The sequence below is a fragment of the Histoplasma capsulatum genome, genomic scaffold, assembly GCF_000149585.1.
Source record: "Histoplasma capsulatum NAm1 scaffold_9 genomic scaffold, whole genome shotgun sequence".
NCBI lineage: Eukaryota > Fungi > Ascomycota > Eurotiomycetes > Onygenales > Ajellomycetaceae > Histoplasma > Histoplasma mississippiense.
Window position 1 is genome coordinate 879,860 of NW_001813974.1, and position 18,352 is coordinate 898,211.

An 18,352-nucleotide genomic window follows, 5' to 3' on the forward strand; every position below is an offset into this window, starting at 1 on the left:
TGAATGACGTCGCGCCACTATGCTGAGATAGAGCTTGGTTTGAATGGGCAGAAAGAAGTAATTACCGTATTGACGATATCGCGATTCCAATCTACTCCGTACATAGCCACTAATTACAAAAGAAATCTCATTCGCCCGTATCTTTTCCAACTAGTAACCATATGACCTAATTTTATTTTCTCGATAATCACCTAGCTCTAAATGAAAGAAAGACCAAACCCGGTAATAAAAAGCTAAATAGGACGTCAAGGCTGATAGGGTCAAATCTAAACCGTCGGAAAAATTATTGATCCGACGTGTGAAACGAACTAAATCTAAATTATCAGATAAATATTTCTATGCTTCTGATGAAACCCCCAGCTGTGAACTAGTTTTCAGCTCCGCACCTCACCATGCTTAACTTTTTTCAGCAATGACTCAATCTTTGTGCAAGAATATAAATTTGTGGTGGCGCAGAGCAAGACGCGGTTGAAGTATCATCGGCTGGTGCAATTGGCTCAAGCTCCCTAGCGGATTCATCGTGGTCGACTGCCTGAGTCGGTTGAAGGCTCCATCTTACGCATTCCAACAGGTTGATCTGGATCAGTTGACTGAGGAGCAGCTGATTCGCTCTCCTCCTCATCCTCTCCGGAGTCATCAGATGTATCAGAACCTATTTTCATTTGATTAACTGAACAGCTATACGTGAACGCTGTTGGAAGAAAAGGGTACACATACCAAGGAAACGTCCCCAGGGAAAAATGTTTGAGTAATGCCGGGCATCGGTAAAATTAACATGGAAAAACTGGCTGCAAAAATTAAAGGGCGTCATTATCAAAATTTAACATAGGATGGGTACATACACAGAGGCTCCGTCATTGCTTGTCCGCACTCGGTAGCAAAATAAAGGCACATTGTCTAAAGTTTGTCGTTGCTTAACCGATAAGTCTATGATCATCCAACACTTGGCATTTGGTTCAAAGATTGCGCTTGGTAGATGGACATAATCATTGTCATCGCTATACTGTCGTCCAACTTTGTCCTCAAAGAACGTGGTGATGAGTACTATGTGTCTGCTGCCTGGCTTTCCAGGAATATGGCTGGAATTGAATCTCAGTATAATCCGCGCGTCGTGGTCTCCGAAGTAGCCGTGTGCTCGCAGATGTTGTTCATTGTTTCCAACTAGGAGGTGAAAGCCACCGTCGGGCTGGTTTTCATCAGAGGCATTGCCATGTGAGCTTGCGGTGCTTGGTGGGGTGGAAGGCGCTGGGGTTCTGCGGTCGTCGAGGTTGAGGCGTTCCAATTCATGGTGGTTGGGCTGCTGCTGGGTGGGGTGGACTCCGCTATACCTTATTTGACGATCGGTAGAACCGCGGTCTTGTTGTTTGTCCATAGTCGGTGTGTTGTGCTTAATTGGAGAGGCCTCCGGGAAAGACCGCACGGCGAACTATATCAAAAATGGCTGACAGTGAAGTATATCAAAATACAGATCAAGACAGGGTCGCTCCTATCCCTTTATGCTTGCGGATAACAGGAAATGATGAAAAAATGAGCAGAAATCACGGGCTGCCAAGTGGCATAGCAATTTTTGGCAGCCCATCTCTTGATTGGGGTGCCGGTGCCAAAATCGCGCATGCATGTAACAAGGCGCGTAACAAGGCAAACGGTTCATATGGCCCTTCCCTTTGCATAAGGACAAGCTAGCCTGCGTTTGCCCAAGACAATGGGCTAGTGGTGATTGTCAAAACGAGCGAAAACATTAGGCATGATACTCGCTGCAGGGGCCATCTCCTCCAGCGGTGTATCGTTTCCCGGGTCGACGTAAGGCGCCGGTGCCAAAACTGCAAACCGAATGCATCCAAGCATGGATGACCAGCCAGCATTAAGGCAACGAGCGAGCGGACAAGATGCATCAATCAGGAAAACACAGCCGCCAGAGATCACAATCTCCGTCACCCCAGAAGATCCAGGGAAGGCAAACATGCGCTGGTGATGTCCTGGGCTGCTGGATGACAGGGCTTCGGATTTCTGTTGACAAAATATTAGACCGGCCGAGAAAGTGATAAAATACATTAGCCAACGCCAAACATCACAGCCACATCAGCGATACCCCAATCCAAGGAATCCAAGGAGTTAAAACCATTCCAAATCTCATCAGACAATGCACGACTTACGCGCCCTCGACTGGTATAACCGTCATTATTTTAAGCTCAAAGTACGCGTAGCCATTGTGTAGCCGCTAGCTTTATAAGTCAGGAGGATAGTCCAGAGTTCGCGCCCCAAGAACGGACCATATGCAGTTATTGGGGCTCGTACAAGCCATCACTTGTAATGGGAGCCCTTAATTCCAGCTGTGTATGGCTTAGAATTTGACATAGCTGAGGTTTTCATCAGCATCCGGAATTTCTAATTTTCCGGGTGCAGAATTTCTTCGTTGGCGCAAAGCAGAATGGTTCTATTTTGGGGTAACCAATCATTTTCCTTTGATTTAACAAAATTATCAACCAGGAACAAACGACTCTTATGTACAACAGAAAATCAAACAGGCCCTGCGTCGGATAGAGAAGAGTAAATACAGGCCATCAACATATCCCAAACCATAATCCATCATCTGGTAGCCTTGAACATGTGCAGTTCAGTTTTGTGGAATCCATTTGCTGAAACTCCCGCTTCGAGGTCCGCACAGGAAGGGAGCCGAACAGAAGGAGAAAGTGCGAAGCAATGACTAAAGGGCGGAGATTTGGCCTGCAGATCAAGTGACGCCCTCCTGCGATTTCCGCAAAGGACTAAAGATAATTCTCTACTCTTTCACTTTCGGCTTTTGCCCATATATCACATATAATTCGCGGTATATGCGAAGTTCCTCTCTTTTCAGATCATTTCTCACTTGAGCCAGACATACTTGCAACTCATCCATTGACCACTGAAGACCCTGAGTAAAAACCAGGATCGAAAATGCTTCCAGTCCACGCAGAATATCCAGAAGAGCAAAATTGCCCAATCGCTTCAGTTTATTGCATTCTGGCCATGGCCCTATTGGAATCTACTTCATTTTAGTGATGGGTCTTCATCGGATGTACGAAGCTTGACATACCTTGAATCTTTGAATTTTGATCTTGACAAAGCCAGCGTTTTCCATCCCCTGTGTGCAGATAGTTGCTCCGCAGAAAGGCTTTCTCAGTTTATTTCGGCCCTCTATGATATGCTGTTGCCATTCAAGTGCGTGTACGGCTTTTGTATGCGTCTTGTCATCTGAGAGGAAGCCGTGCTCAAGTGATTTGAGTTCAAAGTATCCACCAGGTTTTAAATGCTCAAAAGCATTTTTGCACAGTTGTTCACAGTTGGAGATTGAACCATCCAATTCCCGTCCATGAATGAGATCGAATTCGTCGGGCAATTCCCATTCCTCAAAGTCGTCAACCTCAAAAATGCAATTTGATGGAACCCTGGAATTAATCATAAGCCAGGGCATAGTTTATAGGGTGGGTACACTTCTTACCAGGAAGGTTGGATTGGGCTCAAATCATTTCCCCGAACCACCGCACTGGGATATTTGCTGCCATGGTGATTAGCCAGACCCAAATTGATATCCATGGACACAGGATTTACACACTCAGCACATTCTATTGCCCAGATACCCGTTCCCGTTCCCATATCAAGAATATTCTGAGGGCTATCACTTATGGGAGCGAGAAATAGTGCACCCAAGGCCTCTTTGTACATCTGATGCACCTGTGTCCTGGTCAGATTTTATGCAATGAGTATCAAGATTAATTCTTTACCATGTCCATTCGATCCCTCTCATGCTCATCATTCGGCTATCAACCAGTTAGTAAACATATTTCTCCACCGTAAAAAGAGAGCACTCACAAAAAGGTATTTCCCTTCACACCATGCATGATATGTTCGGCCGTACTGCTTATTTAGCTTGTGCGAGTCAAGTCTGTTTGGGGTTCTCTTACCCGAGTTCTGAGATTGTTAGCTGGGATAAGCATTTTTGATGTGAAACAGGGTCCTTACGGATAATCAGTGACACTTGGTGTGAGAGGAATTAAGTCTTCTTCCTCTAATTCAGAGTGGTAGTCACTGGTACTGCCCGCCCCCGCCCCTTCATCCTCTTCGTCCTCTTCGTCCCCTTCGTCCCCTTCGTCCTCTTCGTCCTCTTCGTCCTCTTCGTCCTCTTCGTCCTCTTCGTCCTCTTCGTCCTCTTCGTCCTCTTCGTCCTCTTCGTCCTCTTCGTCCTCTTCGTCCTCTTCGTCCCCTTCGTCCTCTTCGTCCGCTTCGTCCCCTTCGTCCTCTTCCTCCTCTTCGTCCTCTTCGTCCTCTTCCTCCGTCTCTACCCCATGAGAATGGTCCGTGGAAGGTAATATTTCTCTTGCTGTCCCAGGTCGACTAGGTAATTTGACAGCCATAGTGAAGAAAAGGAGGGATGATGAACATGGCTTTCAATGCTGTCCATGTTCGGGGACGGCTTCCCCCTATATGTATATCACACTATGGGGAATTTAACACTGGAAACGTCGTTAGTTCATAGATAGCGACGACAACAACGGGTCTAGACTTTGGAACTGAGGAAAATAATCTTAGCGGCTCCGTTAACTCAAATTTGGTCACATAATGCTAATAATCCAATCAGTTAGAAAAGAATGAGTGAAAATTGTACCGGAATACTGGCGACAAGGCGCCCCGGTTGTGCCGCTCAGACACAGATCACCGTCGTGGGGTATGCATTTTTAGCGTTGTTATTTCAAAACAGATTGGAAATAATGGCCTGCTTCTAGAGCGCTGATGATGTCCTCTGCTGTGACCATCGCGGGTACATGTACCAGTTATGGGATCAGTGCATGCAACCAGCGTGTAAATAGGATGCGTATCATTTTGAGCAGCTCAGCCGTCGATTCTTCGTATTCTCCCGCCAGCAATGAGGCGTTATATGGGTCCCGGCGTGAAAAATCATCATTAAGAGTGTGTATGCTAATAGGCGAATGCGAATGAGTGAAGAATTAGGAGATTGGATGGTACTACGGCAACCCTAAGACTTTGTACCTGAACATAAAATTAACCAACAACATTATCCTCCTGCAGTAGCAGACCGGCCGAGAAAGTGATAAAATACATTAGCCAACGCCAAACATGACAGCCACATCAGCAATACCCGAATCCAAGGAGCTAAAACCACTCCAAACCTCATCGGGCACCTTGAAACGGTATTGTCCATCAAGAAACAATGTCACAGTTAGGTTGTCATCCAGGGCGAAACCGAAAACAGTGCTCCGTCTCCAAACTTCTCCCGGCCATAATGGCAAGGCCGGACGCTTGTAGAGCACCTCTCGTCGAAATAGAAGTGATACACGACTTATGCGACCTCGACCGGTATATAACAGAGGTGTTGACAGAAGCCCTCTCAATCGTGTGGAGAGGAATTGGATGGTATCATCCAATCTCTTCTCAGACAGTTGCTGTCCTGCGTGTTGTCGGAGAATTTTTAACAGACAGAGCGCGTAGGGTAATGCCAGAGGTCCGTCAAATCTATTCTCAAAGAATGCGCTAGAGACAAAGTGTAGATGAGAAGTATGAGCCTTTAAATACTTTAGCTGCTCTTGAAGTACAGGCTCCGAGATGAAAACAATGAAAGCCAAGGGTACTTCTTCATTGCGGTGAAATACCTATTCAGAATTAGCATTGGCGATGTCAATTCCATTTGAATTCCATACATCACCACGGATATCGGGATATTCTGAGCGCCACTTAGCTTCGTCAATCGAGTACGACTCGAGATCGCGAACCTCATTGTTGAGAGTAGATTGAAGCGGGGGCTTGCCGTCACCAGTGATGGGATTAATAGGTTCAATATTCTTGCCTATGTTAGCTGGCTCTCCATCATCGATCGTTTTGAATAACATTTGGTGAGGTTGCCAAATAAGATAAGCAAGAGGCAACAAAATTTACGAAAGTGCTGAACTTACCATGATGGAAAGACAACTTGAAGCGGATGATCTTTGTGGAAGTCCGGTACTCTTCTTCGTGGTCCTGTGAGGCTCCCGTGGATAACAATTTGTATTTTGCTATATGAGTGTGGACGAACATGGCTATTCTTATAGCTGCTCGGAGCCTCACAATTAGATGATTGACTAAAAGATGCATGGCAACGGGCGAGCGTTGGTCACCAAAACAAGCAAGAGGGAAACATATAGCTTGATTTGATACTGATTGCAGGGGCTACATCGGGGTATGCAAAATGGCAGTTACGGGCCAGTGTGCAAATGGGATGAGCGATGGGTAGAGAAGAATAGTTAGCAAATAGAAAGATTGAATGTACAATCTTCTCGCCTGAGGGAAGGGCAAAATTAGCGCGTGTCTTTCTATCACCGCTTTTAATTGGTGTGTAACTGCCACTTCCGAACTTGTGATGGGCTAAAAAGGTGGCGGGGAAAATAACGCTAATTGTGCCTCACCCCAGGCAAGGATCCAATCGTCTGTAGTAGCTGCTGATGAAAAATCCAACTGTGAACTGATTTGCAGCTCCGCGCCTGGTTACTCTCCCACAGCAAGAATAAAGACAAGATGGAAATGAAACCCGAAAAAGAAAGAAGAAAAGAAAGAGAAAGAAAAATATTGTTATGGTATTAGAAGCACGAATTATTTACATCTCCAATTGGCTCGTGAAGGTATGTGCAGGCCAAGTACGCGATGAATAGTTAGCTAATCGAACACAAGGAAAATATCAAACAATGGGCTTTTCAGCATCCTGCTTTCGCTGAGATTGCGGCACAAAGCCACGGAGTTCAGAAAGCGGTTGAGTCGGATTTACAAAAATGGCTGGATGATTTTCATATGTTGTAAGAGAACTATGAAGAATACCACTCATTTGACATGCCCGGTGGCACTTCCGCTAGGATCTAAAAGTCTACCATGGCATTTTACCTAAGTGCATCATTATATATTTAAATTATGTCAACTGTTTGCCCACTTCAATCATTCTACAAATGTGCTATGTTGACATTCTCAGGTTCCATTTCTTAGCTCATCAAAGCCACCAACCGCCAATGGATATGCACGGAAAACGGCGCAAAAGTTCTTTCTTCCACTTATATAGCCGATTTCGCGAGGGACAGTACGGGGGGGCTTCAGGCTGTTTTTAGGCTGTTAGTGGAGCTCTTGTGTCATTCCATTGTAATAACATACTAATGTTTCCACCGGATTCAGATGTTCCCCCATAGTTCCTCAAAAAGATAGCTCCACGTCGGTGAAGGTGCTGAATATCTTCGAATGTAACAGCAGCACAAACAAAGTACCCATCAGAAGATGTGAACCTAAGAAGAAAACCTCTATTGTGGAGAGTGATTCCGGACAGAGTAGCTTCAATAGTGTGTGTATCATCAGCTTCGGGGAGAACACTTTCTCCAATATGATGAATTCTAAAGGAGCCTAAAAACTGGCGATAGATAATTTCCTTCCAATAATGCTCGCCTGTGTCGTCCGCATTTTTCATGATATCCAGTTCTAGGTTCAGAGCGTGTCCAATGTTTTGAATTGCTGCAGAGACGGATGGATTATGCGGGTTATTAGCCAAGAGAAGATCATGGTAGATGGCACCAGGAGGTTGGTATCGATTTAAGGAGTGTGTATGTCTGCCAGGCACCGACACTGCGTCGATGATCGCAACGTTCGTAATTCGGACTCTCGGTCTTGGGTCGCAGTTTATCTCAATCCCGTCCGCGGATTCCGCTGGAGTTTCGAGGACGCCATTTGTGTAGGATGTCATAATGATCACAAATGAAGAAGGTGATGGGGAAATAAGTTTGTATACATGGAATTTCCGGTAGGGAGGAAAGAAGGAAGACGGAAGAATTGATACCCAGCTGGGCCTGATTGTCAGACACCTGGTGAACAAGAAGCAAATGCCAACCAACAGTGTGGACAGCTTGGCCAGGGTCGTAGGGGGGAAAAAAAGTCAAATAAAAACACACTGAGAGATGGAGGGCTGTACAAGGGAACTGAGAAACTATATACAACGCCGACACCAGTCGCAGCATTCATGTATGGACATCCGCAAGTCCGTCCATAATCCAATCACAAAGCTCATAATGACAGCCGAGCCAACCTTCCAATCACATGTGCACTCCCCCCCGGAAGATTGCCTTTTGTTTTCCCACCGTAAGATCCGCCCAGGCCACGTATTCAGAGCTTCGGATGGGATAGTTATGGTGTGGGTATGTGATTCGGAAAAAGAGAGTGTAACAGTGCAAGGAAAAGTAGTCTTTTCACCAGTGATATGCAGGTGGCCATTACTAAATGGGTACCGGATGTATCGCATTACATCTCTGATATAACCAGCCTCAAACGCCATGGCAACCCCCGCCCACGAGCTCATAAGATCGGATAGTGAGGCTGGGAGTAACTTGCCAGTGCCTGCACTGACAAAGTAGCTGTCTCCACGCTTTAGAAGTTGGAGAACAGGGGCCGAAGCCTGGTTCTGTTAGCGAGGCTACCACAAATGGGGGAGGACATGTACCGTTGGCATGATCTCAAAACTAGAGGATTTTACGGGTGCTCCCTGCAAGCTGGCAACGGTGCTCCACTGAACTGTGCACTTGATTTCCACTGAATAGTCTTCCGTTTGGGCCCTTTCGATGGTTGTTATGTGCATTGTGGGGTGTTCTACCTCTGTGTCAGTGACGCTGCGAAGGTCGTTTGAACCTCAAACTGGAAGACCGATATGGCAAAAAAGTAATATGTCAACCAACTTTGTATGATAATAGTAAGCGCGCCCTTCGCATGCGGGAGTCTCCTTGCATGTAAGATCCGAGTGCGAACCAACGTGGATGAGCAGCCCGTATTCAAACAAGGCAACGAGCGAGCGGTGAAGCATCTCTTATAGTCAAAACCAGTGAGGTGCAAAGTTTGGCCTCAGTATCAAGGCAGTGATACTCTTGCATGAGGATGGCTCGGACTCAAGCTGGACATGTATATCGCGCTCGCTCTCCCAGCGTGATCGACGCAAGTTTCCCCGTTGGCTTGACATAGTCTGGCACACCTGGCTGCACTTTGCATACTCCTGGTCATCGGGCTTTGGTGTGGCGGCCAACATCTCGCTGCAATAGCCTGAGTGACGAGTACAACAGCAGCATCTGTATCTGTTGCTGTCCATATTGGGAAAGGAAGTCCAAAAAAGCTCATTTTCGGGCTCAATATCACTCTTGTCCGGAGTCTAGGCCATCACGGTGCAGCTGGTGCTCTTGGGGAACGGTGTTGGCTAGCAGAAATCGAGTAGTATCGGAGATGCTGTAGATGCCAAAGCAATTATTATACACCATCATTCAGCTGCATCGAAGCGCCATTCCTTGCTCGCCGCTCATGCGCTAAGCCGGATTCCAGCGATCATTTAGCTCGAGAGTTCTGAGCCAACCATTCTGATCCTCCAGACGAAGACAACAGGAACTTAAAGTTGTATTCCAAAACTAAGCGGAGGGCATCCTTGGCAATCATGTGATCAAGCTGGGGAATGAGGTCGTGCGGCTTGTGAGCAGCGTCAAACTTCGATGCGCATCTTCATCAAGACTCCATGGCTGACATTTTAGCTGCTCTGGATACTATTTGCAATGCGTCCGACGCATCGCTACAGAAGCATCGCGACAAGCTTGGTCAACTATTAGCCAGAACTGCGTCCCTCCTTGGGAAATCCGACAAGTTGGGTTACAAACCAGATAGCAACCCAACATGCGCCCCATCTCAGAACTCTACCCCCATACCTCGAGTCCGTCTCGCCGCTGACGATAATCAAGAGGTCCGAAGTCTACCAGTTATTGACGCCCGAGCCGAACCTTATGTTGGTGATGGCGCGATTTTGCAAGTGGAGAGACAAATTACCAGTTGCAAAGAGGAGAAAAGGATTCAGCATGTCACAGAACTGCTTGATGCCATCGAAAAGAAACTTCCTGAAATCCAAAAGGCCTATGAAAACGGCGCCTCGAACTTCAGTTACCCAGTATCTAGTGTGGAAGATTCTCGGGTTCTGGACTTCACCATTTGTTGTGGTACGAAGGGCAAGAGATCAATGAATATGCGAAGCCAGCGAACCCTGAGCATACTATCATTGACGAATGAATTCGTGGCCTGGGAACGCCTTACTTTTAAGCAGTCCAAGGTGACTTGTCAAATCAACGTGCTGTCCGAAAAAACTGACTGGACAGGAAACATCAACAAATTCTTAAATGAACGTCGCATAATCGACAAGGTGGCAGCGAGAAAGATGATCAGTGAAGGAACCAAGTCAATTGTCATTCAAGCACTTTCAGGCATTCCTGGGATTGCCGCAATTCTTTCAACCTGTCCTCGTTGGCATGAGATTTCTTACACGATGCTTCCTACATTGATAGAGGGTCTTCTGGTTCGAAATATATATGACCGTGCCGAAAAATATTCCGATTGGTGGGAATCATGTCAAAAAAATTACGATAATGGGTCGCGCCAACGAAAGCTGATGATACGGAAGTGCCATCCTTCACAATATCCCTCTGTCAATCGAACCAAAAGAAGGAGAATCGAGCGCAATGAAGGTAATCGTGCCGAGGGACATGGCGATCAAAATGTAAGCCCTGTCCATGTCAAGGGACACCTGATAACTCGCTCACTATCTTAGTATTCGCTAACAAAAATGCCCTGTATTAGTATATGCCGGAGCCGAATGGGAGTGTATCTAGCGAATTCAGACATAGCTTTTCACAAACAAAGAGCAGCGAACCACAAATTTTCACTATCGCGAGCGTAGCAGAGAGTCAGTCTTGGCCGATACTATACCCGCAATACCCTCTGTGCTGACATTATATATGTATAGGCGCCCTCGATCAAATCATTGACAATGAGCTTGTTCCACGGACTACCGAACCTTCCACCCAGCCTAATATATCACCAGTGATGGATTCTGTGGCGGATTCTGGCGGCAGCGGAAACATGGACAATCGTCCCCCTTTACTACAGCCACTGCATGGCTTTTCGGACGCCTGGACCGAAGGGCTTTCTCATTCGAGCCCCTACTCGGACAATGGTCGGCAACTGCTCGCGGCAGATGTACAGCAGCCACCATATGGAGTGTCAGATGGCTGGACGGATCTTTGTTCTACAGACAATGGTCGGCACCTGCTCGCGGCAGATGTACAGCAGCCACCATATGGAGTGTCAGATGGCTGGACGGATCTTTGTTCTACAGACAATGGTCGGCACCTGCTCGCAGCAGATGTACAGCAGCCACAGTATGGAGTGTCAGATGGCTGGACGGATCTTTGTTCTACAAACAATGGTCGGCAACTACTTGCAGTAGATGTACAGCAGCCACAGTATGGAGTGTCGGATGGGTGGACGAATCTTTCCGCAGGCAACCATCAACAGTCGGTTGCCTATGCATGCTCAGCGGACAATTTCAATATGGCGATGTGATTGAATTTTGGATGGAGGAATGCGTAAATGAATTTGCTAGCATTTCTTCGAACGTAAGACTTAAATATTTATTGGCAACCAGTGGACATGTCCAACACAACAAATAATGATATGCCCCCTCCTTTATCGCTCATAATCATATCATCATCTCCTGATATAACGATATACTCCCCATGATCTAATGATTTTGTATCATTGAAAACAGGAAGGCCATTGTTTTCATCCACATAATCCAACCCTATAATAACCAGGTGCTTTCCGGGGAATGGCTCTTCAAGTTTGCCACTCCTATCAGTCCAGACGATTGCATAATATTCGACCACATTCTCCAAGGGATCGCTTTTAAATGGCTTTCCTATTTGGCGAGACACGTGCTCGAGATTCACTTTATCCTATTTCATTCTTAGTATATTTCATGTTCAAGGTATGCTTGCTTTCCAAACCTGTAGCCATTGTTTAACCACCGGCTCGACGTCTTTTTCGCAGTCGGGAGGATAGAGCCAGGAGTACTTGGGGTGTGAACTCCGTTTCACTTTCGACCTCACTTTGGATGCCGCCCTAACGGCAGTGTCTTTAAGTGGCTGCATTTTATGTGATTAGCCGCTTATGCAGGGTCGCCCGTGCGAATCGAAGTATTGTATGTCTGATAGCACATTACTGACAATTAGAACTATGAGTAGACAGCAGCATTAATATTTTTCATTTCAGGCTAGAGTGTAAAGGTGAAATCAGCGCACTGAGGGTTCGGTTCCTCGAAAGTTAGGTGGTTCATGAAAACTTGCTGGACTCACCCGAATGCGTGTTGTTTGCCCAAATCCCGGCTCTACCTTCGAAAATGAAGTTTTTCTTTAAAGGGAGATACGCAAAGCCTTATCCCTTTTATCTTATCATCGCAAAGACTGACTGTAAGATTTTTTTTTTTGATTGTCGAGGAGGGGTAGTTGGATTTGGATTTTGGTGCCCAAGTCTGACTTATCTCGGGCCGCAAGTTTCTCCACGTGGGTCACCGCGGCGATTTCTTTTCTATGACGCAAACCCGAAACAAAAGTCATATGATGAAGGAACATACCTCACTACGAACACAACGGTCAATACCTAACTCGTAACCTTCGCTGGATTTACAGTCCTTGACCAGATTTCGAGAATCCTCTAGAGGCCTTGCACCCACTCTCCATTTCTTATTCTCTACCGCTACCCACAATGTCCCCAAGAATGACATACCACCCTGCTACGATCTCAACCACCAAACTTCCGCTCTCTGTACATTCAACCACAGTCATCACACCCGCCACCTACTCAGGAACTAGGTGATTATAACTCTCTTTAATCTCGAGAATGGGACTATTGAACTGGATGGATGAATCATTCAGTTGCAGTTTAATGTCTAGTTGGATGAACAAGAATTTCTTTTTTTCCTCGTTTTTTTCGCCTATTGAGTTTGATGACAAGCGAACAGGTGGGGGAGCTTTTAGCACATACGCTCTTGGCGCCTCGTGACCACTACCATAGGGAGGGCAGAAAGCAATGAGCAGCTGGCAATACCTGGAAAAACATTTTTCCTAGACAATGTCCAAGTTGTTTAATTTACGGAGGTCCCTTTGACCGTACAGAGTCCACGTGCCTTCGCTTCCCCCACCACACCAGTGGTTGATGTGCCACCCCTGAACGTAGCCAGCGGGTGAACTACATCAGTGTTTCTTACTTAAAAACCCAATACTGACTTTATATGTACGGTTATTGAATGGGCAAAAGAGATAATTACCGTATCAATCACGGTTGGATAACCTAAAACGGCAAGCATGTTGGCATGAGCTTAAGTACAGTGATTACTAATACCTGATGCGTTCTTTCCTGGCAGCCAGCACGCTCTTACCAGGTTGGGTGGCGTACATTAATCCTAAATGGTTTCAATATCTTGTTCGCGCTAAATTACCCTTCCGTCGCGACCGGAATAGGATTAATCTCCACCCGGTTCCTTGCTCAGCGGCTCTATCCATTCCCACATTCATGTCAAAATGGAATTTCTATTGACAACACGCCATTCAGCAACAACTGACTGAACTGGGCCAACTGGGCAATGGTAACGAAAGGTTACATATGACAGCAGTTGGGCAGGTTCTTGCGTTTGCACTTCGAGCAATAAGGACTACCCCCCATGATCAAAAATGGAAAGACTGGGCCGCGAGTCAGTTGAATACGTGGGTGGTTACAGAGGAAGATTTATATTTGCCAACGCCGGAAAAGGACGAGAAGCCTCCAACACCTTACAGGCCACTGAAAAGTGCTCAGATCTTTGTCAGGAATAGCCCTGTCCGCACCCGATCGAAGGCCGCCCGGTCAACCTGCAAATGGAATCTTCTTGGGAGGTTGAATCGTAAAGAGTCTTTCCAATCTTCCCTGCCATGCTCCAGGATATTGTAGCTTTATCCCTAAATTCATCAGGCAAATGTTTGATATAACTAATAAACATGTCAGTAGCCTCTCTCTCAGTGTTGAATTGGTATAGATACCTTGCCATGCGCTTGTCAAACTCAACGACATTTGGAAATCCTTCCAAAGCCGGCACTAGTGGTTCAGATAGTACTGGACTGCACGTTGGGCATATTTTTATGTATTGCTGAACTAGCGCCTCAGGGATTCTGTTAATTCTGCAGTTAGTTTATTTGATATTTCTAAGGGGGAATTTTGGTCTGTAGCATGGGCGTACTGAGAATATGTCGTGTCCAGCAGGAAAGCAGATCTATCAACTGAGTAAACTCCAATTTTGACCTTCTGTGTTTGGGACGGGACACTGCCAGTAATCATTGTAACACGGTTCACATCGACACTCTCGAAATCTATTGACGAATCGAGAACTTTCGCTTCGAAAGCCTAATGAGATATTAGATGTGAAACAACCACGAATGCAGGGGCTTACCATCAAGAATTCCTCTTTCTCGACCCTGCTCTATTGGGAGTAGATCTAGACAATCCGAGTCGCCGCTTGGGGCTACTCTATCTGAGTACTGAGTAACAAGTAGGGTGAATACGGCGGTTGAAGTTACCTGGGGTTCGTGAATCTGACAAGACCAGATGAAAGGCCGTTTGCGCTTGTAGGAGTCCTGACTTGAAATAATGAGATCAATGAATTTGGAAACGTGAGACTGGGGAGTGACAAAACTCATAACATCGGCGATGGGATACCCACGTCGAAGCTGGTTATCGGTCGCAATGAACTGATAGGAAGTCAAGTAAAATATATCACTTAACGGCCATTCAATAACATAGTAAATGTTGCTGCCCAACCTCGGGAGAGTACGAAGAGCAGATTTTATTGCTGTTCTCCTTGCCCCACCCATGGGGCAAGAGTCACATGCACACCACCTTTCGCAACGTTTTTTTTGACAGCAGTTTCGATTTGGAAACGTAAAAAACAAATCATTCGACATGTGCTTGTCCCCCGGATACAAAAATCACTAAATCCCTCTTTGCAATCCCTCATCACTAGGAAACAATTGTACAAAATACTGTAATCCAGTTTGACCCAAGTCGCCAAAGTACCATTCCATCCTAGTCGCAACACATGATATTTCATTTTAATAGGTTAATACTAGCCTTGTTTTTAGACAGTACGAAAAAGAGCGAGGCCTAAATACAGTGATTACTAATAGCTGATGCGTCTTCTCTGACAGCCAGCACGCTCTTACCACATCTCCCACACGACGGGTTGGTTGGCCAGTTTTAATCCTAAATGGGAATAGCCGGCCTTCCTCAAAATACTCTTATCAATCCCCCTGTTTTGTTCGCGCTTATTACTATTCCGTCGCGAACAAATAGGATTAATCTTCACCTGGTTCCTTGCTCGGCGGTTCTATCCGCTACCATAATCCTCCCTTTGATTATATATATCAGCATCTGTTCCCAGCGAGCTATCTTCTCTCGCAGGTATCATACATCATAACTTCCTAACAATTCTGCATTTTTGTTCCCCTGTTTGCTTCCCATCACATAATATTAGCATACCAACCTAATTTTTCTCCCCTTACAACTCCTAGTTAATCTCACACCAACTCAACGGTCTTTTATCCCGTCAAAATGGCGGGACTTTCACAAGAAGATCGCAACATTATCAAGAACCATCCTCTAACCAACTTAGTTGATCGCTTACGAGGCGCGCTTCAGGAAGCCGAAAGAATATATGAGTCGCGTCTAATTTATGATGGCGCTGATGAGAGCCTTGACCAACTCTATCGAAATGCGATTTCAAAACTCCTCTCTGCTTTACAGGGAGAGGATGCAGCTTACAGCCTTCGCTCGCGAGTGAGTAACGGGGATATGGTGTCTGATCTAGCACACTTAGTCGAGCGTCTCCGAAAGGCACAAGAAAACTTCAAGTACGGCGACTACCGGCCGCTGGTGAACCTGGTTATTCAAAGGCCTCCGACTGAATCCCAGAACGTCGAAACCTGGAACTTCGATGTCTGGAAAGCTGTATTTACCCTCATTGACAACGCCCCTCGAACAACTCCTCCGGCGAGCGTCCCCCCCTCCTTTGACGGCACGCCGGTCAAATCCACCTCGTCATCGCAGAAAGGTTCCGAGCAGACGCTTGAGTTGGTGAATCCGAGAATCTTCGAGGAGATACGTGGCTGCACCTTTCGAGACGTCAAGGGCTTCTTTGAGAAATATTTTGAGGAGAAGAACTGGAGCAGCAAAGCGGATGCCATCTGCCAACGCGTGCTGGCCCCAGACAGCGACGGTAATTGGGCCCAGTTTCCCGATCCTCCTACACAGGACAATGTCCTCGCCTGGTGGTTACGTCTTCAAGAAGACCTTCTCTCAGAATCACGCGGCACCTACTACACCACGGCGAGCAAAGCGGATCTTACTGGTTCGAAGGCGGAACGGCAAGTCGACCTCCTTTTGCGAGCTAGGGGTGGGAGCCCCTCGCGAAACAAACACGACTGGAGAGACATCCTGGTAGTTGGCGAGCTCAAAAAATCCACGGAGGAGATCAAGACCAAGGACACTCTGCTTCAGATGAGCCGCTACGTGCGCGAGGTCTTTGCCGCCCAGCCCACCCGGCGGTTCGTCCACGCGTTCGCCGTCTGCGGGACCGAGATGGAGGCGTGGGTGTTCGACCGTTCGGGTCCCTATAGCTCCGGCGTCATCGACGTCTACGAGGACTCGAGACGGTTCTTTCAGGTGCTTGTCGGGTACACCATGATGAGTGATGAGGAACTGGGACTGGATAGTTTTATTGCTAGGGATGAAGACGGCAACAAATCAATAACCGTCAAAGGGCCTGGAACGTTAGACGAAAAAGTGCTGCGGCTGGGTGAAATACTTTCCTTTCAACGTGCCATCGTGTGTCGCGGGACCACGTGTTTTCTCACAAACGATGGACAAGGCGTAGCCAAATTCTCGTGGGTGTCAGACAAGCGGCGGCCGGAGGTGGAACTCCTCGAGCTAGCAGGTCAAAAGAATGTCCAAGGAGTCGCAAGGATCATCGGTCACAGTACCATCACCAGCATCGCCGACATGCGCTGCGGCCTGACGTTCGACGACAAGCGTCACGACTTCAAAAGCGCACCCCCCAGCGCAGCCTCCTCGTTTCATCAATCTCAGCCGCTCATCGAGCCGCGTCGCTTAGATATCCGTCGAAAGTCATCTTCCAGGAAACGCAGATCCCCGGATAAGGTGATGCAGGCGTCCAAACGATCGCGTTCCATCAATCAACCATCAAAGGACACCCAGGAGGAGAACGAACTAGCTTTCTCCATTCAGTCGGCGCACAAACCGAGCCTCTTCGACAGGAATGGCGAGGAACTTTACGACAACCGTGTCCTCCGGTGTCTCGTGATCTCGCCCGCTGGCCGTCCGATCCACAGGTACAAGTCACGCCTGGAGCTGCTCACGGCGCTTCGCGATGCAATTAAGGCGCACCGGTCTCTTTACCTGGATGGGAACATCCTTCATCGGGATATTTCAGAGAACAACATAATAATAACCGATCCAGACAAGACAAATGGCCACTCGGGCATGCTAATTGATCTGGATCTTGCCAAGGAAGTCGGGAGCGGGCGTAGTGGCGCGCGGCACCAGACTGGCACGATGGAGTTCATGGCGATCGAGGTGTTGCTTAATATCGACCACACCTATCGACATGATCTTGAGTCGTTTTTCTACGTGCTTATCTGGCAATGTGCCCGTCACGGTTGGGAAAAATTAAATGAGCTACAGGGACACGGACAGGACCCGCCCAAAGACAGCATGCTGAGAGAATGGTATACCGGAACTTATAAGAAAATTGCAATTTATAAACGAGGTAACATGGAAGCTGGCGGATTTGAGTACCTTTTGCAGGAGTTTCCGCCGGATTTCGAGCGCGTCAAGCATCTTTGCAGGACCATACGAGGTGTACTGTTTCCTTATGGGAAGGAAGGACTTATTGTTGGAACGCCGCAAGTCCCACAGAGACTATATGATCCTATTATTAAGGCGTATGACGATACAATAGCTCTGATTGAAACTGAATAGGATTAATGATTGCTCTGTTCTGGCAAATAAGTATCATTTATAGAAGTTCAATGCATATATTCTATGTTTGGAGGAGTGGAAACATTGCAATTCGTTACACCGCAGCTAATAAGTTTGAACACTAAATATCTAGAGGTGACCGCAGCCCAAAGGCATTGTTGGTTTCCAGAAGCTTTTTAATGTACACTCTGAGAAAATGCCACCGCAATAATATCCTATGAGCACCACAGGGCAGTCGTTCGTTTTGATTCGCAGTTCCTTGTCAATTTCGATGTACCCTGCTGGAACGGTCAGTCGTAAAGCCCACTGGATTTGGAAATAATGCTTACCGGCACTCAAATGCTACGCGCTGCATCCCGATCTTCTCTCGCAGAGGCCTGTAGATCGGCATCATAATGCTCTTTACTCCCTGGTGTTA

At 46.8% G+C, this 18,352-nt stretch overlaps 7 protein-coding genes across 7 annotated transcripts; 2 read left to right on the top strand and 5 right to left on the bottom strand.

The window, feature by feature from the left end:
• Positions 1-515: 515 nt before the first annotated feature.
• Positions 516-1,372, bottom strand: HCAG_07738 (predicted protein; the record flags this gene model as incomplete). Its single annotated transcript, XM_001537379.1, has 3 exons — positions 516-652; positions 718-788; positions 843-1,372. 3 exons carry the CDS (start codon positions 1,370-1,372, stop codon positions 516-518), a joined length of 738 nt encoding a protein of 245 aa, XP_001537429.1.
• A 335-nt stretch (positions 1,373-1,707) lies between these two features.
• HCAG_07739 (predicted protein) lies at positions 1,708-2,179 on the bottom strand (the record flags this gene model as incomplete). The annotated part of the gene is made up of 2 exons (XM_001537380.1): positions 1,708-1,984; positions 2,154-2,179. 2 exons carry the CDS (start codon positions 2,177-2,179, stop codon positions 1,708-1,710), a joined length of 303 nt encoding a protein of 100 aa, XP_001537430.1.
• An 806-nt stretch (positions 2,180-2,985) lies between these two features.
• HCAG_07740 (predicted protein) lies at positions 2,986-4,391 on the bottom strand (the record flags this gene model as incomplete). The annotated part of the gene is made up of 7 exons (XM_001537381.1): positions 2,986-3,012; positions 3,074-3,425; positions 3,479-3,523; positions 3,593-3,702; positions 3,762-3,797; positions 3,850-3,922; positions 4,000-4,391. The coding sequence occupies 7 exons, from the start codon at positions 4,389-4,391 to the stop codon at positions 2,986-2,988; spliced, it is 1,035 nt and encodes a 344-aa protein (XP_001537431.1).
• A 705-nt stretch (positions 4,392-5,096) lies between these two features.
• On the bottom strand, positions 5,097-6,066 carry HCAG_07741 (predicted protein; the record flags this gene model as incomplete). Its single annotated transcript, XM_001537382.1, has 3 exons — positions 5,097-5,645; positions 5,694-5,839; positions 5,946-6,066. 3 exons carry the CDS (start codon positions 6,064-6,066, stop codon positions 5,097-5,099), a joined length of 816 nt encoding a protein of 271 aa, XP_001537432.1.
• Positions 6,067-7,106: 1,040 nt separating this feature from the next.
• On the bottom strand, positions 7,107-7,744 carry HCAG_07742 (predicted protein; the record flags this gene model as incomplete). The annotated part of the gene is made up of 2 exons (XM_001537383.1): positions 7,107-7,111; positions 7,165-7,744. 2 exons carry the CDS (start codon positions 7,742-7,744, stop codon positions 7,107-7,109), a joined length of 585 nt encoding a protein of 194 aa, XP_001537433.1.
• A 322-nt stretch (positions 7,745-8,066) lies between these two features.
• HCAG_07743 (predicted protein) lies at positions 8,067-8,587 on the top strand (the record flags this gene model as incomplete). Its single annotated transcript, XM_001537384.1, has 2 exons — positions 8,067-8,192; positions 8,426-8,587. 2 exons carry the CDS (start codon positions 8,067-8,069, stop codon positions 8,585-8,587), a joined length of 288 nt encoding a protein of 95 aa, XP_001537434.1.
• Positions 8,588-15,489: 6,902 nt separating this feature from the next.
• Positions 15,490-17,934, top strand: HCAG_07744 (predicted protein; the record flags this gene model as incomplete). Its single annotated transcript, XM_001537385.1, has 1 exon — positions 15,490-17,934. The coding sequence occupies one exon, from the start codon at positions 15,490-15,492 to the stop codon at positions 17,932-17,934; it is 2,445 nt and encodes an 814-aa protein (XP_001537435.1).
• Between the last annotated feature and the right edge of the window lie 418 nt (positions 17,935-18,352).